General features: G+C 37.9%; 1 protein-coding gene across 1 annotated transcript in view; it reads right to left on the minus strand.

The window, feature by feature from the left end:
- Positions 1–13010: 13010 nt before the first annotated feature.
- morc1 (MORC family CW-type zinc finger 1) overlaps positions 13011–21947 on the minus strand; it is a 108011-nt gene continuing 99074 nt past the window's right edge. The window contains exons 23-27 of the mRNA XM_031896211.1: positions 21571–21693; positions 20038–20169; positions 18941–19028; positions 16491–16685; positions 13011–13528 (exon numbers count right to left, since the gene is read on the minus strand). Coding sequence (XP_031752071.1) covers positions 13463–13528; positions 16491–16685; positions 18941–19028; positions 20038–20169; positions 21571–21693 — 604 coding nt within the window. The 3' untranslated portion in view covers positions 13011–13462. The remainder of the gene's footprint in view (positions 13529–16490; positions 16686–18940; positions 19029–20037; positions 20170–21570; positions 21694–21947) is intronic.

Below are 21947 nucleotides of genomic sequence, written 5' to 3' on the forward strand. Positions count from 1 at the left end.
TAATTTTGCAAATCCAAGAGACAAAAGATAGTCCAGCTTCATCTACTTGCCTCTCAATGTTTCCCAAATGAGCGTTACAGACTACAGATCTTTTTCTAAACCTCTTAGCTTGTTACCGAGAAAGACTGTAAGTGTAAATATAGAAACATGGTGGGATTAGGGGCATTGTCAAGTAATTAAGCATGCAAAGGAGAGAGATTTCTCCAAACAGACACAAACGTGGCCTAAACACACCATTATTTGCTGATTTTCTTCATATCAGAAGTAAAAATTACCCTAGGTTAAGTGCCACTGACAAATAGTTCTATTTCCTCTTTATCTATTAACTATACATTTTCTGCATGGTTAGAGAGAGAGTCGGAATAGACTCTGTATTGTAAATTTCATATTTTCACAGGCATAGTTTTTAAATATAAAAAATTAACAACAACCCATTTTAGGAATCACCTGAGAAAAACATGATTGTGGAACCAATTCTTGGTTAAAATTGAATGAGCTTCATAGTGAGAAGAAGGAACAATTTTGTAGCACAGATTTTCAGATGTTAAGTGATCTAAATGTTCCCACAACATGTGCCTCTTTTTTGTAAATAGGATTGACTAAATTAAATACAATATCTACAAATATCTACAGTAATTTTTGCTGCAGTTTTCTGCATATGAAGCAGATCCTCCCTGAAAAGCTGCAGACTTACATACTACTTCTCTGGGCTTACAGATCTCGTAGTAGCACACTCATTGACACAAATGACAAGTGACAGCCTTACATTTAGAAGCGGCTTTAGAAAACCTTTCTTTTAAGCTATTTTTCTAGGTAACGAGCCAAGACAGTTACGTACAGGGATGTTCTGGAACTTGATAGTCTCAAAAGTCTATAAACGCTAACTTTTCTAATCTCCAGCCTAGGTGCCCAAATGTCTTGTGTTCCACGTGAGTCAATCTTTTGTCTGTCATGTAAAGAAATGCTATCCCATGTTTGATAATTGAAGAACACAAAGAAGTAAACAAACATTGTCAACATTGTTTGTACAAACAGATAAAAGTTTAATAAGTCCATAATTGTTGCTCCTGCTGTTCCAAAATATTTATATTTTTGTTAGCAAAACCAAATTTTATATTTTATTAAGCAAGTCAACTGGATAAAAGAAAAGACATATTGTGAAATAATATTGTGACATAATGGAAAGATATTGTTTACAATGCCCTTCTCCTATTTATGTTTCTCTTTTATTTCCATACAGCTGCAACAGAGGTAGGATATTTCCACCCAACTAACCCAATAGCAGCTTAAACTTCAAGCTGCAAAACAAAATAATAAACATCTCAAATCCTCCACCCCACTTGAAAGGCAAACTACCCCTTTGAACATTATAGGCAATGTAAGAAAGATGATCCAAGTTACCACTCTCACTCTGGGGCCGCATAAATATAATAAAAATGATATTTCTTACCATATGTAAGGCCCTTGATACCCGGGGAGTTCCTGATCATTATGGCTAAGGGGTCTATTGCTAGGGCAAATAATATTGGTGAGAGTGGACAGCCTCTTTTCAGGGAAAATGGGGGGAGATGTAATCCCATTTACTCGGACTCTTGCTGTGGGACGTTGGTATAGTAGCTTGATCCACTTTAAAAATGATTGGCCCATGGCATAAAGATCTTAATATCACGGTATCTGATGAAAGTTGGACCCAGATATGGCAAACTACAGCTAGCTGTTCTAGAAATACTTCACTGCTAGAAACTACATACAAAGTTCTTATGCGTTGGTATATGGTTCCCTCCCGCCTTCATAGGATAAACCCCCAATTTAGTAAAGACTGTTTTAGGAGATGTGGACAAACCGGTTCAATGATTCATATATGGTGGGATTGTCCAAATGTTCAAAGATTTTGGTCCAGAATATACAACACTATCTATTCGGTAACACAAATAAACTTGAGGAAAGATCCTCAGAATGCTCTCAGAACGTTAGATTACCCAACCTGAACAATTACACTAGATTATTAATAAGTTTTATTTTCCTGACAGCCAAAATAACAATTGCTAAATTTTGGAAAACAACCCAAATTCCCATCTCTCATTTTTAAAACAAGATGAACTGGGTTATGGTTAACGATTAACTAGCATACTTGTAGACAGACACGACAAATTTTTGAAGGTATGGGAACCATGGTATACTTATTCTTTCCCAAACGCAAATAATCTATATCCATTTACATCTTGAATCAGAAGACGAAATAATACTCCGGAGTTATGAGAATAAAAAGAAAGTTTATTTGGGTTATAATGAACCATACTCTCATTCTGAATTATGACTATACTATGGGACCTCAAAGGCACTGTTGCTTAAAGATCACTGGATCTAACGACAATAAGAACCGTCAACTCAATGTTTAGTTTACATGTTTACTAAGCTATTCCTTTTCTCATTCTTTCTTTGACCCATTGTTTATTAAAATGGGATCTCTTTCTTCCTTCTTCCTTTTTCTTTCACTCTCTTAGGATATAAGTTGTTCATTATGAAAATGTTTTACCTTGATATCCATCTGTAAAAATCATAAAAGCAAATAAAAATCATTGAAATGAAAATGATTGGCCAAAGCCGAAGCCAGACAAGACCTCCCTTAGATATCCCAGTTCAATTGAATCAAAGGCTTTGGCGGAGTCTAGGGAGGCCACAACTCTGGTACCCATCTCTAAGTGAGGGATTTGTAAATTGGTAAAGAGTCTTCTTAAATTAATGTCAGTGGATCTCCCGGCCATAAAGCCTGATTGATCAGGGTGTACAAGGTCGGGGACCACCGGTTAAAGCCTCACCGCCAGAATTTTGGCATCTGTGTTAATTAGAGAAATAGGGGGTATGAGGAGCAGAGGGAAGGATCCTTACCCGGCTTCGGAATGACCACTATTAGCGCCTCAGCAAAGGAGGCAGGTAGTGCTTGGTTATCATAAGCATATTGTAAAGTTTCTAATAATTTAGTGGGAATATATTCAGATAGTGCCTTATACCAGTTGGATGGTAGTCTGTCCAGACCTGGTGTCTTATTAGGGGGAAGGGTGGCAATTGCATCAGCAATTTCTTGCTTTGTAATTGGGGCATCAAAGTATCCCATATCTGCTGGGGTTAGTTTTGGAATGGGGATGCTTGTTAAGTATTGTACTAGTTGTGTCTTAGGGTAGGTGACTGTAGTTGTGTATAAGTTTTTATAGTAGGAGCCAAACTGTTGTGCAATTGTTTTTGGTTCTGTGGTAAGTGTACCATCTTCTTGACGAATGTGGGATATTGCTGTGGAATTGTTCTGGGGTTTAGACAGGTAAGCTAATAGTTTACTACTCTTATCCCCTTGCTCAAAAATGCACTGATTTTGGTAAAGTACTGCCTTTCTTGTTAGTGAAATAGTAGCCCGACTAAGGGAGTTCCTTGCAGATAGTAGCTGTTCATATGTGTGCTCTGTAGGGTTTTGGGTGTGTGTCTTTTCTGCTGCAATAAGACTTTTCTCTGCCTCATTTAACTTTTCCTTTTTTTCATCTCTCGCTTGGGATATTACTGCTGTTAGTTCACCCCTCATACGCCTTAGAGGTGTCCCAAAGCATTAGTGGTGAAGCTGATTTATTGTTTAGTTCCCAGAATTCTGTATATGCTTTTTGGTTCTGAGTAGCAACTATATCATTTTTGAGCCATAGAGGATGCAATCGCCATAATCTGTCTACCGGAGATGGGTTCCAGTGGAGGGAAAGGCTAAGTGGTGAGTGATCTGACAGGGCTTGCGGTCAACCATGGGCAATAGATCTGCTGAGCCAAAAGCCAGATCAATTCTTGAAAGGGATTTGTGGGTGAGTGAGTGGCAGGAGAAAACTCTTGCTGTGGGATTTTTCCATCTCCAAACCTCCGTAAGGTGTAGACCATCTGCCCACACCGCAAGTCTGGTAGATGTATTGGGTTCTGTTTTAGATCTATCTAATCAATTATTAAAGTCTCCCATGATGAGAAATGGACTTAGAAACAACTTGATCTAAGACATACATCGCAAACAGCGGTGGTAAATATATATTAATAATTGTTATGGGTTTATTATCGGTAGTGATGAGCGAATCTGTTCCGTTTCGCCGAAAAATTCTCAAATCTTTCAAAAGATCCGCGAAACGGCGAAAAATTCGCGAAACGGCGAAAATGACGTGCGACTATTATTTTGTCGTGTGGCTATTGTTTCGTCGCCCACAGCTATTATTTGGCTGCCCGCGGCTATTATTTTGTCACCCGCGGCTATTATTTTGTTGCACGGCTATTCTTTTGACGCCCGCGACTATTCTTTTTTGACACCGGCGAAAATTTTTGGACGTGCGGCGAAATTTTTCATCCGTTTCGCGAAACAATCCGCCAATGGCGAAACGCGGAAATTTGCCGCGAATCCATGCCTGCCGAAACATTTCGCCCATCACTAGCTAGGAGACCATGAAGAATCATGAATCTTCTGGTAGATGTATTGGGTTCTGTTTTAGATTTATCTAGAGAGGGATTCATGCAATTATTAAAGTCTCCCATGATGAGAAATGGACTTATGGGGAACTCTGCCAGTTTAGAAACAACTTGATCTAAGACATACATCGCAAACAGCGGTGGTAAATATATATTAATAATTGTTATGGGTTTATGGGTAGTGATGAGCGAATCTGTTCCGTTTCGCTTCACCGAAAAATTCTCAAATCTTTCAAAAGATCAGCGAAACGGCGAAAAATTCGCGAAACGGCGAAAATGCCGTGCAACAAAAAAATTGTCACCGGCGGCTATTATTTTGTTGCGCGGCTATTGTTTCGTCGCCCACAGCTATTATTTCGCCGCCCGTGGCTATTATTTTGTCACGCGACTATTATTTTGTCGCCCGCAGCTATTATTTTGTTGTACGGCTATTCTTTTGACGCCCGCGAAATTTTTCATCCGTTTCGCGAAACAATCCACCAATGGCGAAACGCGGAAATTTGCCGCGAATCCATGCCTGGCGAAAAATTTCGCCCATCACTAGCTAGGAGACCATGAAGAATCATGAATCTTTATAGGAGATAGCTCTCAGTACAAGTGAGGGAATACAGGGTTATGGGAGATAGCTCTCAGTACAAGTGAGGGAATACAGGGTTATGGGAGATAGCTCTCAGTACAAGTGAGGGAATACAGGGTTATGGGAGATAGCTCTTAGTACAAGTGAGGGAATACAGGGTTATGGGAGATAGCTCTCAGTACAAGTGAGGGAATACAGGGGTATGGGAGATAGCTCTTAGTACAAGTGAGGGAATACAGGGTTATGGGAGATAGCTCTCAGTACAAGTGAGGGAATACAGGGTTATGGGAGATAGCTCTTAGTACAAGTTGATCCAGGGACTGGTCCGATTGCCATCTTGGAGTCAGGAAGGAATTTTTTCCCCTCTGCGGCAAATTAGAGAGGCTTCAGATGGGTTTTTTGCCTTCCTCTGGATCAACTAGTACATATATGTCAAACACAAGGCCCGGGGGCCAAATCTGGCCCACCTGGCTGTTTTATGTGGCCCTTGGTGAGTGTGTCTGACCATCCAGCCTGATCAATTTCCATTTTCCTCACATAGTAACTAAGACTAAGGGGTATATTTATCATGCTGTGTAAAAAGTGGAGTGAAGCATTACCGGTAGTGTTGCCCGAGGCATCCAATCAGTAATCAGATTTCAACAGTAGCAAAGCATCTACTGGCTGCTATGAGCAACATCACCAGTACTGTCTTACTCCACTTTTTATACATTGTGATAAATTTACCCCTTAGTATCTTACTAAGTATATTAATAAAAAATGTGGCCCGCGACTTAGCCTGTGTTTCAGATTTCGGCCCCCTTATGTGATTGAGTTTGACACCCCTGAACTAGTAGTTAGGCAGGTTATATTTAGGCATTATGGTTGAACTTGATGGATGTATGTCTTTTTTCAACCCAACTTACTATGTTACTATGTTACTATGTTACCATAGTAGTCTGTATATAGCTTGATTAATTCAAATTGAACCCCTTTACGTATTAGTATTGAAACTCCTCTGGAATAAGAGGAATAGGTAGAGTGGTAGTGCCATCCCACCCAGGGTTTTTTAAGTGCTAGTATTTTTTGGCCCATAAGGTGGGTCTCCTGCAGTAGGAGAATAGAAGGAGGGTATCTCTTTAGGTAAGTAAAGATGAGACTCCTTTTGAATTTTGAATTAAGCCCTCTTATATTCCAAGAGGTCACTGAGATCTTAGCCATATTGTGTTGGGTTTAAATTGGTGTTGCCACGAACGATGTCTGTCATTATTTTGCATTTACAAAAGAGCATCGTATTGAATTGTAAGACCTGGAAGTTAGTATTATAGACAAACAAAAAACATAACATCCCCAACCAAAATTCCCTAGCCCACCCTACCCACCTTCCCAACCTAGGTGGGTCTAGCACCCAAAACTGTATTATGCTTACAGAAGCTTTAGAGAGCGTGTCCGCACTCATCTAAACATTATAGTAAAAACTTGGAAAAAATAAAACTAACTAGAGTGTATTCAAAAAGAGAAAGGAGGGATAGCACAAAAGCTACCGCAACATCAGAGCTCTGTGATAAAACCAGACCGGAAGTGTCGGCAGGAGTGCCCAGAGGATGAAGGCCACAGCATAAACTGTGGGGGTATTGTCTAAGCATTTTCTGGAACTCCAGGCTCTTTGAAGCATGCTTTAAAGGGGAGTTGCAAACCCAGCAGCCTGGAACGTTCGAGGACTCACTAGGATATCTGAGAGACTGTCAGGGGTAAGTAATCCTAGGATATTGTCTGATGGTGCAGAATAACTGGTTGCCAGCTCTTCAGTCACGTGGTGGTGATCGTCTGGGATTCCTACGGCTTAGCCAGTCATCGGCCTCCGCAGGTGAATTGAAGAACTGCACTCAATCGCCATCTTGTATTCAGAGCCTTGCAGGGTACATCATTCCATAGGGAATACGCAGGCCCGGATTTGTGGAAAGGCCACAAAGGCCCGGGCCTAGGGCGGCACAAGTTTAGGGGCGGCATGCTGCCCCGCCACAACAGAATTTTTAAATTTGGCTCCCATACGGAACAGTCGGGACCTCTCCCCACTGCTCCGTATGGGAGTTTAAATGTGCGATTGCGCATTGATCGCGCATGCGCACTCAGGGGGAGAGGGCACCGCGCGATTTCGCATGCGCACTCGTGCGGGGGCGGCCTCGGGGCGCCGCAAAGTTAAATCTGGCCCTGGGAATACGTGCTTCACGAAGATGCCTTTTAATTGCTGTAAATGTGGCTCTTTGCTTCTGTATTGTTGGCGAGAAATCTGGATATAGTGAAACTGTTGTTCCATTAAAGGTAATGGGACCCTTAAGCCTTGCAGCCTTTAGAGCGGCATCTCGGTCCCTGTAATTTAGCATACGCAGCAGGAATGGTCTTGGAGGGGCTCCAGGAGGGTGTGGCTTGGTAGGAACCCTATGGGCTCTCTCAACTACAAACATAATAGAGAATATGTCGTCTCCTAAAGTTTGTTTCAGACAGTTTTCTATGAAAGTCTCTGGGTATTGGCCTTCAACTTTCTCAGGCAGGCACACAATGTGCATATTATTCCTACTGAGTCTGTCAAGATCCTCCGTTTTGCTGAGTGCTTCTTGAAGCTCTTGTTTAATGACCGTAACATCGTTTGGAATAAGGGAAACTGTGTCCTCCAGTGTGGAGACTCTAGTTTCTATCTCCATGGTAAGTTCTCTTATGTTCTGCAAGTCATGGAGAAGGAGAGAAATGTCCACCTTGATCTCTTCCAGTTGCGATGTTGTAGCTGTACGACTTACAAGGAGTTCACTTGATGTTGGTTCTGGTGTCTCCGATCCCATTCCTGGTGATGGTGGAAGCAAGTCATTGGGTGAGATAGATTTGGAGCTCTGTGGTTCAGTTCGAGCAAAGCGATCCAATCGTGTGGTTGCTTCTGTCTTTTACTTTTGAGAATGTTTCCCCATTGTAATAATAGGTGTTACAGGCACTGTTCTGTTTTATATATTGGTACTGCTGGTAGGTCTGTCTGGAAGAAGTAGTAAAGAAGGAGCGATCTGTGCGCGGTGCTGTTATATCTTGACTGTCAGTTCATCATCTTAGCGCTAAAGCCCTGTTTAGTGAATAGAAATTCCCAGCTGCCACACTAGAGACTATGTAAGTTAGCCTCTGAGGGAGTGTTATAGTTCAGCTGTGTATAGTGTGATCTGCAGCCTTTATAGTGTAGCTTTGTGTCAGGCTGGCAGAAGCTTGGAGTGGGGCTTGGTGTGGAGCACGCTGCTGTACTGGGTTGGGGTTGATGGGAGGGCGCCCCCGGGGTCAGGGCTTACTCACCCTCCTCTTGTCTGCAGCTCTTTGAGGTTTCGGGCTGTTTCGAGGTGTAAAACCCACGAGCAGCATCGATATGACGATATCGCGGGCAGGCCTCCAAAACTAAGCCCGTGGCTTCTGTGGCGCGACTAGGCCGCGGTTGGATTTTTGTTGCGGCGGCACCCAGAAGCACCGCTGATGCTGCGGGCGGGAGAGTGGAGGTAGGGGGACCCCTTCGCTACCGTGGAGTGAGGGTTGTGAGGGGATATCCCCTGTTTATGACCCTCTGCACAATCAGACCCCGGGAGCGCCAAAAGATGCGCCCTGCTCCATGCGTGGCTGGACCCGCCCCCCGAACAAATTTTTCTTTACTCATAAACTGTTTAGCGACCACTTTTAACAGTGGAAGAAAGATAGCAAGAAAGATTACATGTGAACTTTTATTCTTATTTGTGCAAATTTGTCTTCTCTTTGCGACTTTTATTACATATCTCCCATTGTCTAAAAAGTATCTGGACAGTTTGGGTGCCATAAACATTGCTGGATAGGTCTGCCAGAAAGATTTCTGGATTCTGTTGTTAATGCCTATGTAGCAAGGGGAATCTAAGGAAGCAGCACATAGTCATAATAAAGTCTAACTGGGAGCGTTATATCACACATGGAGGTTGGTAGCTGCCACTTGTGCCAAGATAGAAATAGGGTTAAACTGTTCTTTTCTTACTTAAAGCAGTAGAAACAACTTCTATCCGGCTATAAGTGTTACATTATGCATGCCTGTTATATTTCTTTATATCTGCACCAATAATCTATTAACAGACAACAGGATTGAAGGAGTGCAAAATGGGGCAATTTGTTACCTGAAATCTCTGATTACCAACATTTTTTTGGTAATTATTTTTTTAATTGTGTTAGATATACTAATTATTCCATATGTTTGGGAAAGACAGCATAATCCACATTTCTGCAAAGCAGAGCTTGGTTATTTAAACACATCATATCATTTAGTAGGATTGTTTAAACATAGGAATCATTCTGTAAGCATACCTCAAGGAGAATTCATCCCATTTTTATGTTATTATTATGACTTTTGTATAAAAGTATTACATTCCAATTCTATTCCCCACACTCATTAGTTGAGCAGATTGAATGTCTATATTGGATAAAGGAAATAAGTAGTTAGAGTTCATTTACCCTTAACCCTGCAAGTTTCCATTTCGTTTTACTTTAAGTGTCTGCTTGCAAAATTGTGTCCTTTTCCATCCCGAGAAATGGAGAAATACAATTTAATATGAAAAGAATTTTGAAAGATAAAGAATTCTAACAACCAAGAATTAAATATCTTCTTGAGAAAATGAGTAAGAGATAAGAACAAAAATATAAAAATAATGTTCTCACAAATATCCAAGATTTGTTGACATATTTAATATGTAAGGGACAACTTTGCTGCATTGCAGTACTCTGAGAGTACTCACATTATATCAAAGCTTATTGCTGAGGTCACCGCACTGGAACAAATGGCAGGCTAATTTCATTTTTAAGGCCAAGATTTAGGTCATTGATAAGAATGCAATGTTATTAAGGCATAACATTAATAAGATCATGCTAAGAACACAGTAATCTTCCAAGCATTGTATAAATCAGATTTAGGAAAATTAAAGGAAAACTATGCTTTCTTTCTTTGCAAGTTTTAGATTCTATGGGCCTGATTCACTAAAGGGCGATAAAAATTATCGCAGGCTTTTTTGCGTTAAAAAACGCAAAATAATTTGCGCATGATTCACCATAGTATTATCGCGTGCGAAAAATCACCATTTTCGCATGGGTTATTTCTCGCACTAGTTTTACCGCATGCGTTAATTTCCGCGCTGAAAAGAATACGATCGCATGATTCACTATAACTTTTGCGCGCTAAATATCGCATTCGGCTATGCGAAAATTAACACCTACTACAGGCAGGCGAAAAATTATACAAAAGTACAGTAAATGATTTTTTGCAATAAAATATGGACTTACAGTGTTATTTATTCAAGTCTGTGTTTCCCCTAGAGTGACGCAGCCGCCAGTTTGCAGCAAAATGTTCATTTTTAATACAGTAATTTTCTGCAAGTATTGGCGTGTATGGCTAACATGGCGTGCGTTCATTTGCGCGACTATTTATATTTGGCTACAAGTGATGAAATGTTTCGCCAGGCATGGATTCGCAGCAAATTTTTGGACGTGCGTTGAATTTTTTCGCGGCGGATTTTTTCATGCGTTTCGCAAAACAATCCGCCAATGGCAAAACGCATGAAAAAATTTGCCACGCAAAAATTCACCGCACATACAAAAATTGATACAAGCGTCAAAAAATAATAGTCACAGCAACAATTTTTTTGCCCGCACAACATTTTTGCCGTTTCGTGGATCTTTCGAAAGATTTGCTAATTTTTCACTAAAGATAACCAGAACACATTTGCTCATCACTAGTGGCTACTATTTATAAGCATCTACTATTTATATGATACCATTTATATGTGGCTAATATTTATATACACCATTTATATGCGGCGACAATTGTTATACACTATTTCTAAGCTACCATTCATATGCGGCGACTATTCGCGGGCGTAATTTAGCACATGTACCAGCAAATACCGCATTGAAATAGTCTTCGCGAGTTAAATAACGCATGCAATATCGCGCGTAAAAAAGCGCGAGTATGCTTATAGTGAAAAATTAAGACGCGGTAAAAATTTGAACGCACAATAAAAATAGCGCACGTTTTATCGCCCTTTAGTGAATCAGGCCCTTTGTGTTTCTATTTTACATTGATTAACTCTTATATGCTGTATTTGTGCTTAAAGGAATACTGTTATGGGAAAATGTTTTTTTTTTCAAAACACATCAGTTAATAGAGCTTCTCCAGCAGAAATCGGCATTGAAATTTGTTTTTCAAAAACACAAATTTTTTGTATATTTAATTTTTTTAAATTTCACATGGGGCTAGCCATTTCCTTCATTTCCCAGGGTGCTATAGCCATGTGACCCGTGCTGATAAGCTTCAGTCACACTTTACTGCTGAGCTTCAAGTTGGCGTGATATCACCCCCCTCCCAGCAGCTGATCAGCAGAACAATGGGAAGGTAGCAAGATAGCAGCTCCCAGTAGATATCAGAATAGCACTCAATAGTAAGAAATCCAAGTCCGACTTGGGACTCCTCCAGTTACATGGGAGTAGGAAAAACAATAGGTTATCTGAAAGCAGTTCTAATGGGTAGCGCTGGCTCCTTCTGAAAGCTCAGGCACAATGCACTGAGATGGCTGCCTACACACCAATATTACAACTAAAAATACATTTGTTGGTTCAAGAACAAAAATTTGAATTGAATTTGAGTGAATTATTTGCTATGTAAACAGTGTAATTTAGAAATATAAAATATGAATGATAAAAAGCATTATGGAATCCCTTTAAAGGGGGTGTATCAAAAAAGTAAAAAATCATAATTCTTTTGTGTGTTATTTAGGCCAAATGATATAAATTTGCAATATAAAAATTCTATACTGTTTTCTAATTAAAAGGCTTTTATTAGTATTTTGCATCTTATGCTGTTCTCCTGAAATGATCTCTCATCACAGCTCCTGGAAACCTACAGGGCCAGTGGCCGTCCTGATGTGAAAAAAAAACCAGGGCACTGCTTTGTACCGGACTTGAACAAAAAGCAGAGTAGTTTGATTACTGGATTGTCATTGGTCAGTTGCTGATAAGAGCGAGTCAGGCTCAGATAAGGAAGTGAAACATGACCAGACAGTGTAATACGCCCACTCCCCATTCAGCCCTTTTAACCCTGTTCTAACTGCTTTGCCATCAGATTTTTTTAGAACAACATCTCTTATAGAGCTTTCCTATCTTAGGGCTATATATTAACACTAAGTTAAGATTTTGACTTTACATCCCCTTTAATAATAATAGGTCAGATTAGTGACATTATTAATGTTAAAGCGGTTTTGTATGTGTTAAGGCAGTATTTGTAGCCTTCTCACCTCACTCTTTGAAAACAGAGACAAAAAAATCCCATGCCTTTTCATACTCTGCTCTTCCTAAATGATATTAGTAATCCTGTAGTTTGTGCTTTACTAATAAAACTGTACTCATCAATAACAAATATTTACTATTGCTTTGTATATCATTACATAGTAAATTAGCTTGACACATGCACCTTTTGTCAAGGTAAACCCTACCTAGTTTCTTGATCCACAGCAAGGTAAAATACAGCATATATAACTTCATGAACCCTTGTTCAAAACCAGTACCAGGGGCAAAGGGTTATATTTGCCTATTACTTGGTGTTTATCTGCTGATTCAAGCTGTGGTGAGGCCCCCACAATACTATGAGAAGAAAATGGTGTTCAGTTAAGGTAGGGAATAGCCTCTGAAAGGTATATCCAATACATGTATAAACATAAATGCATGTGCACTAAAGATGCAACTATAAACCTTCTTCACCAATGTAATTACTCCCCAGCAGTGGTGCAGTAGAAATGCATAAAAAGGTAGACACAATGGTCACAAGAATAGTGTTAGAAGAGGTGGTGAGTCAGGTTCGGACAACTAACGATTCTAGGGAATGCATTTCCTATGGGGGGAAGAATGTGAAACATAATGTTTTACAACACAGTTACAATATTCACAAATCCACTGTTCAACTGAAACATTTATTGCCACAATATTTAAATCACACTTTCAATATCTCTTAAAAAAAAGAAAATACAAAGATCTTAAACATAAGGAAGAAGGCCCAAAAATGATCATCTGCAGTTTGCAATGATCAAGGGTAAATGTACATATTTGTATACAAGTGGAAAGATCTGAAAAACACAGATATAAATATTATATATTTGTTTTTTTAAGATTACAAAAGTCTTATATCTAGGAATAAAAATAGTATCTATAATTCTAAAAAATATAAAATATCCTGTATCTAAGCAGTAACTACACAATGGAGAAGGCTTCCAGCTTGGCACATGTTCCTGACACATGTCCATGCTTGTAGAATGGCAATGCTTATGGAATCTTAGAAGACAGCGTTAATCTGTATTTTACAGAAGCCACACGGTAAAAATAATCTTTTACACAAGGTTTTGTCTCTCAAATTTCACTTTGGTCTTGAAGTAGAAGCCTTTCTGTGTCCAAAACACTCTCCTCTGGCACATTCTAGGGAAGAAAAAGACCATCATTATTATTATTAACATTTATTTATAAAGCGCCAAGATATTCCGCAGCGCTGTACAATAAGTGGGTTTCATACATTGGACATACAGAGTAACATATAAAGCAACCAATAACCGATACAAGAGGCGAAGAGAGCCCTGCCCAAAAGAGCTTACAATCTACAAATCATCATCATCAATTACAGAACCAGACAAAATTTGAGACTCCATTACTGGTTTTCTATATATGAAATTCTTATAGAAAGTTGCCCACATTTTTGCACAATGCACTATTTTGCACTATCAACCGGTGGAGTAACTATAGAGGAAGCAGACCCACAGTGTTGGTGGTGGGGGTGTGTGTGGCCAGACTGCAGGGTGTAGTGTATAAAAATCCCCCCTCCTCAGCGTCTCTTCAACTTAAAAACTTCTGTGTCCACTGTAGCAGGCAGGCATGAGCGAGTGGGTGGGAGGGCTGGGTAGTGTGTGAGGGCACTACTGAAGATTGTTTTTACATTGCACCGTGTAGTTACGCCACAAAGCAAGTTTTATTGAATTTATTTTAGTTTAGCTTATTGTTTACATGACTGCATTTATTTTTTTGTACAATGTGCTAATTTGGTATTAAGATGTTTACGTTATTTAATTCATCATTTCTTACTCTTCATTAACATTAACACCAAAGGAGTCCTTTAAAAAAACCTTCTATCTTGTCACAATTTCCTGATGCTATGCATCTTTATTAACTGGCCATAATTTTGAATGGCAATTAATTACTACTAATCTGCCTGCCACTAAAAAAAGATTTTAAGTAAGTCTGAACATTGGACATCTTTCTACAGAAGGCATTTCTTCCTGCAGATACTGAAATAAACATGCAAATCTTGCTAATGTATCTAAAGCATGTGTATACTTTGCTTGTTAGGCTAATTAGATCAATATATTGATTGCAACACAGAATGATTTATAAATCTGATTGAATGCTTTGTATGTAAGGAAACCAATTGGGTGTTTTTACTTGTACACCGAAAGAATATTAATGCAGTTCAAGTGACATGAAATTAAGCTCCGTTAGTACATAAACCTCCATTCTAATTGTGGGTTTACACATTTCTGTTTAAATTATGGTAATATGGTGTGTGGGTTCTTTATCAGCTTGTACTTTTGAGATGAAAGTCATTCATATGAATGACAAACGATATGTCATTATCAGTTTTAGCAGTACATCCTAATGTCACCCCACAAAGATGCAAGAGTTACACTCTTTTCTTTTCTGTTACATTCATGCCCATTTTATACCACTGGGCACTTTAGCATGCACACTGCAAACAATAAGCATAACTTGGCATTTTCTGTATAAAGCATATGTATTTATAGGTCATCTGCCATCCTTGCCATTCTACTTCAGTTTCATCAATTAACAGCTGCTAATGCCCCAAACAGATGTGTGTACAAACAAAAAGTGGAGAACAATTACTTTTTGTAAGTATAGAAAACAGTAATATACCAATGAATAATCTAAGAGATGCCATTGATAATGCCATCACACTAATATAGTTATATACGCATTGTTTTATTTTTATATTTATTTAATTACAATGCCTTTTAAAATCTCATTCATATATTATGGGACATTACTCTATACAAGATGTATGCTTGATGTTTTTATTTATGTTGTTTAGGATGATTGTCAGGGTAACTAGTGGTGAATTATGGTGCTGTACTGTACAAGAAATTCCAGCTGAATGTTTAGATCTGAATCCTTTATTATGGTAGCTACAACATGGAGCTGGTTTAAAATTTAATGGTGAGCACAACTTTCACTTATTTTGCTATAGTTTATACAGGAGCAGTGGCCAGATCCTTTTAATAGCTCCCATCATTCCCAGCTACGGTCAGATGATCCCAATGGGCCAATAAAAAGGGCAACCATTTGGGAGTTTTAACCTTGAAAGCAAGTAAGTTGCAAGTAAAACTCAGTCCCTGTGTAAAATGTATAATGCAGCAGTACAATTCTTAATGAATCAGATGAAAAAGTGTAGGAATGGCCAGACGGGGGCATGACTTTGAAGTAGTTGGCCAGCTTGAAGTATATTGTAATATAGGGACAAACAATCCCTGTTTGGTTTAAAGGGAAGGGCATTTCCTAGTAGCTTAATGCAAAGAACATCTTATGAGCTTATTTATGAATTTCGAGTTTGTGAATTGGAGAAAGTATATGTGAACCCTAGTAAACATACACAAACCTATCTATATATATATATATATATATAAACAATATGCACCGATACCCATACTAAACTAACTGTAGATCTTAAGATCCCAATACACATATATACAGACACACATATTAAAAATAATTTTCTTTTCCTTGTATTAAAGGGACAAATTAAGATTTTATTTTACATCTGAAAATGTATATGGTTTAGTAGATAATGGCTGTGTGGAAAAAAAAAACTAGTTTAGGCTAATGTCACATAGGGGACACCTGGCATTATTCATTCAGATGAATTAAAGCAGTGGAAGGTGGGAAAGCTTTGCTCAGAGACTGTTTGGCAACTCCTGTTGGCAATAACCTGTAGGCAAACCATATTTATTTCTGTCTAATTTGTAGTAATATGTATACTAACAGGGCAGCAAGCATAAACTAGTAGCTTGGCATAAACATTACAGTTAGTATTCCCTAAGGTGTTGTTAGTACTGAATATTTACATTGTATTAGCCATCACAGTTTCCATTTCTAGCTTAACATTATCTATGATTTACTGGCACATATGTGCAGATGTAAGGCCATAGAGCAGTTTCACAGGTGGAATGAGATGTCAGCACTTTTGCACTAACTGCAAAGAATATTCATCATGCGTGCAAAGAGGTGTAGAAAGAGATGCACTAGTCCTGTACTAAGCTCCAAGCACATGCTAGCATTGACGCATTAAATATAAGGGAAGAAATATGAATACACTTACAATATGGAGTTTTTTAAAGATCCTTGCAGCTTTTTTGCTTAATGCTGAAATTTTTTGTTCCACGACTTTTATCTGTTCTTCACAGGCTTCCCCCATTAACTCATTTAATTCAGCTTTGGCTTCAAAATGGTCATTTGCAGCATGCAAATATACTGCTAGGACATTTTCTTCATATTCCTTGAAGTAGTCATTTACCTGTTAAAAAAATTTGAAAATGAGTTATCATTACCATTTTATCAAATTTCAATTTTCCGTGAAAGAGAAAATACATTTACCACATAAATTATTTATGAGCCTTTTACAATAATTTATTAGTGTTGTTCATAAATCCATAATATGAAACAGAATGCATACTATAATTTTTGGACTTTTTTGGTTTAGGCCTCCGTAGTGTGATTAAGAAATATAAATGATTATGTATAAATATAAATGATATTTAACTACAATGTAGGCTTTTCAGATGTGTACCAGTAGTAATAGTAGCCTACAGGCTTTAATTTAAAAAAAATAAACAATAAACAACAAACACTATGGCTAGCTGTTTATTTACAGTACATAAGGGGCTGGGTGTTGGTTCACACCCAACAACACACCACAGACACTGTACCCCAACCAGAATCTGTTTTAATCTTATTCACACTATATGAGTGGGGAAGTTACTATAAAGGAATACGTGAGGGCTCATCAGTTTATTCTGATAGGTCCCTGTATTAAAGGCAGAATAAGCTTGTTTAGGTTGTAATGAGTGATTAGTTCAGAGAACTGAAAAAATGATGTTGCACAGGATTGTTCAGAGGAATATCAGCTAGAACTTTGAAAGTGCCTAGACACATAGGGGCACATTTACTAATTCACGAATCCGAATGGGAAAAAATCAGATTGGAAACAAAAATTTTGTGACTTTTTCGTCGCCGTCGTGGTTTTTTTTTCCCGATTTTTGCGTGACTTTTTCGTCGTCGTCACAACTTTATTGTATTTTGCACGACTTTTTCGTCACCGTTGCAATTTTTTCGTATTGAGCAATTGTAAACGGCGGAAAACACAATCCGATTTTTTTTGCGACAGCGATGAAAAAGTAGCGACAATTCACGAAAAAGTTGCGACGGCGACGAAAAAGTCGTAAAAATACAGATCATTACGGAAAAAAACGCATTCAGGTGCTTTTCGGACGTTCGTGGATTAGTAAATGTGCCCCATAATCTTCAATTGAAGTTGGCTATTTTGACCAAAGGCCCAAGGGATTCTAACTTAATGAAAAGACTGCAGCTCTTCAGAAACCTGTTGAACTTTACCACATAAATGAAGCTAAGTATTTAAGCAGTGTTTGTCGGTAGCTATTTTGTTTAGTCAAGTAGTTCATGTGTTATAAACCATAGTGTGTGGGTATTTCCTTGACATTTTACTGCAATTTCTTTTCCCACAATATAAGATCCAGCATTATTTTAGGGCCCCATTATCTCAAAACAAGATTACAGACAATAAAACTGTGCTTTAGTACCCAAAATTGTCCTTTTGGGTATCCAGAAGTATCTACCAGGCCAAACTGACCATCAGACTGCCGCTCAGCCACAACTCTGGGCAACCCTAGGAAGGCCAGTCCCACATTTTATGAATCAATGCATTGTTGTAAACTTTTCAGGTTACGGTAGTTAAATAGGGTTGAAAAAAGACAAAAGACCAGCAAGTTTAACCCTTTCAAATGAACCCACTATCTATACTGGCACATATATACACTATTTGTACCAATACCTATACTAAACTAACAGCAGATCTTAAAGTCACAATAGCCTTTGTCTTGTTCAAGAAATCATCAAAGCCACACAATCATAGCCTTACGTCTTTCCTCATAGTTAATTCTCTTTTTTATGCAAGAGAGCACTTCATATGCTTTAATAGCCAATGAGTGACACTGTCTAGAGTTATCCACAAAAAATGCCAAATCCTTCTCAGTTAAGGATACCCCTACCATGCTGCAATTTAGTATATAACTAGCATTTATGCTATTTCCTTCTACAAAGTGCATAACCTTGCATTCATAACATTGAACCTCATTTACCAGTTTACTGCTCAGTTCCATAATTCAGTCAAATTGCTCTGCATGTGGCAGCATCTTGCATGGAATTTATAGTTTTGCAAAATTTAGTATAAGTAGCAAAAATTTACATTGCCAACATTGTAAAACTTACATTGCCAACCTCAAGGTCATTAATAAACAAACCGAAAAGCAAAGTTAGATCCTGTAAATCCTCGTAAGAACTTATGTGAACTCCACTAGCAATTAACTCACTTTAAAGCAAAGTTAACTCAAACTGTAATAATAATACACAAAACATGGTTGCTCCTACTTTCTACAGCTACATCTCTGTGGTGGATCATTTGTATAATGTAATAAAATACTAATGCTTTGTGGTATGTATTCAAACTATTTATACTATGATGTATTTCCTTACCAGAGATCCCAACTGTGCCTGGTCTCCCTTATATATAGTCTCAAGTATTGGCAGCTGGCAGTCTGGTACAAAATATGAGATTACCTCTCTATGAAATGAGAAAATAAAGTTATATATTAACATAGTATTGTCACATTTAAAGATATGGTTCATCCTTTCATTAGCCTTTAGTGTTTTTAGTATTTTGTTTCTCCCTACTGCTGCCTTTGCTCAGTTCCTTTCATGCATTTTAGCAAGCTGATATTGGGTCAGAGTCACAATAACTGGGCTGGTATAATTTACCTACAAGAATACACAAGCCACAAGAATAGGGGTTCACTAAATGCTTGCACTATGTGGACATCAATAAGTCTTGCCCCACAAATCCAGACTACCATTCTATAAAACTCTACCAACAGCAGTTTATGAGGCACACCATTTGGCAAGTTTAGTAAGTGCAATCTAAAGATGAAGCGAATTATATTTGTTTACTGAGACTGAACTTGACAGAGTAAAGGGTTTTCACCATTTTGATCTATTACCATAGCTAGATAGCTAGGGCACTAGACTGCTATTGTCAGCTAGCAAGGGTAGACCAGACCTTTATTTTTAGCTTGGTTTGATGCAATGACAACAACAAGTGATAATGTGGCTCTTCTGACACTCCTGCAGAATACTAGCAGAAATGAGGGTGAGGGAGGAAGCATTCCCTATCCTCTCCCTATGATGTTTTTGTTTTTTTTCTGGATATTCCGGTTTCCTCCTCCATTCCAAAAAAATGCAAGCAGGTTAAGGTTTGAGACCCTTACATTTGGAAGTTTTGACGCAATACCGAATCCGTACTTTGATAACCCTCACCCCTGTGGTATAATGCACTTGAACAAGCATTTTTGAAAGTGACTAGCTATGCCCTTGATTTTATTTGTCTGGACGTACCATTTTAATTATTATTTAATAAAAGTTACGTTTTAGGATTTTCTGTCAAAAGGTCAGAGATTCACTATACTTGTTTATCCCTGTAGATATCACCTGGCTTTATTTACAAATTTAATTTGTACTGTCATACAAACATGCCTTAATGTACAAATGTAATTTATACTGTCATACAAACCACTTACCCTAATGTTAGCTTAAGTTTTTCTTCTGTCTCCTTTCTTGAGCAGGAAGGAACCTCAAGAGTTCTTCCAGCTTCAGCAATGCATTTACTTACATTATTTTCACTTACTGATGAAGCTGATGGTGCAGGTGCCCTTAAGAAAATAAAATATAGTACATTTATAATTTACAGACCCATATAAGTGGAATTTAATCAATGTTTAACAATATTGTTTCCCAAATAGTGTTTTTTTTCTCATGTTTTGAGAATTGTGAGTTTTTTGCTTTATAGGATATGCACTCATGCATGCTGTGAATCTGATTTTACTGGTCTAAAAAGCCTGCTGCAGCGACTAGAAGTCAGGCATTATTGAGTTATTTGCAGCAGGGAAAAATGTTTTGTTGAGACATTTAAAAAAAAAAAAAAAACCACTAGAAAGTAATACAGTAAACATCTTACAGGTCAACTGCATGGTTATAGCCGATATTCCCTCTTCTATTGTATTCAAATTTCCATAATTAGCACATAAATTTAGCCTCATCTATGTTTTTATTATTTTTGCATTTGCTCTATTCCATTACAGTGATATATAAATAAAAAGCAAATAAGAACAGGGTACAGTAACAAAAGCTGCCCAGTTTGCTACTGGTCTAGTCAACTATAGCTACCAATAAGCAGGTACCATTACTGATCACCTGTTTGAAAGCCTGATTTGTTGCTATGAGTTCCTAAATGTAGAAATTCTGTGCATTAGTTGTTGAGGTTAAATGACTTGCTAAGGCCAACCTTGCTTTGAGGGGCAGTTAAGTTACAGAAAGAAAAACCCTCAGTCAGAGCTATTTTGTCTCTCCACTCAGTGTCCAATTGTAGAAGATACACATACTGTAATTAGTAAATCCATTCTGTAATTAATAAAATATATAAATGAACTTTAGAGCAACCCTATTATTTTTAAAACTTGAAATCTGAGTGATGGCTTAAAGTTATGGCTTAAAAACTATACAAACTATACAAATTGCTTATGGTATGTTTTCATGCAATTGAGTGGCATCTGTCTGAATTAATTACTCAATAGTAATAGTATTCAGAGGGGTGATCTAGTAGCCAAGCTGCTTACAGTGGCCTTGTCTGATGTGGTTAGTTCTGATGAAAGCCTAGCTAATCTCTACAGGGCAAACTCAGCATATAGTTGCTTGAAGAAGAGAGAGGGTGCTCCAGTAGGTGAGCTCTAGTTAGGTCATTGCTGACTTTGCAGAATTTTCACTCATTAAGGTTGTACTGTCAAGTATCATGGTTCAGTCTAAAGCTTATCTGTTTGATATCAGGAACTAAGCCAAACTTTCACTCATTCTGCTTTGTAAAAAATGCAATGATGTGTAGTTAATTAAATAATTATGAAATGGCCTGGATGTGAATGTATTATCTGAACCATAAAGTCTTTTTTTGACAATGTATCCTTAAACTGTCTACATGCAAGTATTAGAATTTATATCTCATAAATAATATTATATAATACTGAGGCATAACTTCTGTGTCTGCATATGAAACAACTTACCCTAAAATAAAATTTTTGGCGTTTTCTGTCTGACTTCTGGCTGAGCACAAAGGTTTCTCAAGGGTTTTGCCAACTTTAGTTGTGCATATTCTCAGTTCAGTTTTACTTACGGGAAGATTTAGTCTTAATTAATAAAACAGAAAAAAAGTTTTTATGTTTATCAATATCTAATATTAAGTTACAAGAAAAAAGTTTATGTAGTGTAAACTGCATTAAATGGGGTCTACCAAAGTGGTAGGATTTAGCAAAAGAAGCACTTTTCCCAATTACATAATTGTATTAAAAATGGATTGTTTGAATACTATCATTAATTATAGATACAGGGATAGGTAATCTACTTCTTTAAGGACAGCTGTAAACTCACATTTTGATAAATC

The sequence above is a fragment of the Xenopus tropicalis genome, chromosome 2 (assembly GCF_000004195.4).
Source record: "Xenopus tropicalis strain Nigerian chromosome 2, UCB_Xtro_10.0, whole genome shotgun sequence".
In the NCBI taxonomy this organism is placed as follows: domain Eukaryota; kingdom Metazoa; phylum Chordata; class Amphibia; order Anura; family Pipidae; genus Xenopus; species Xenopus tropicalis.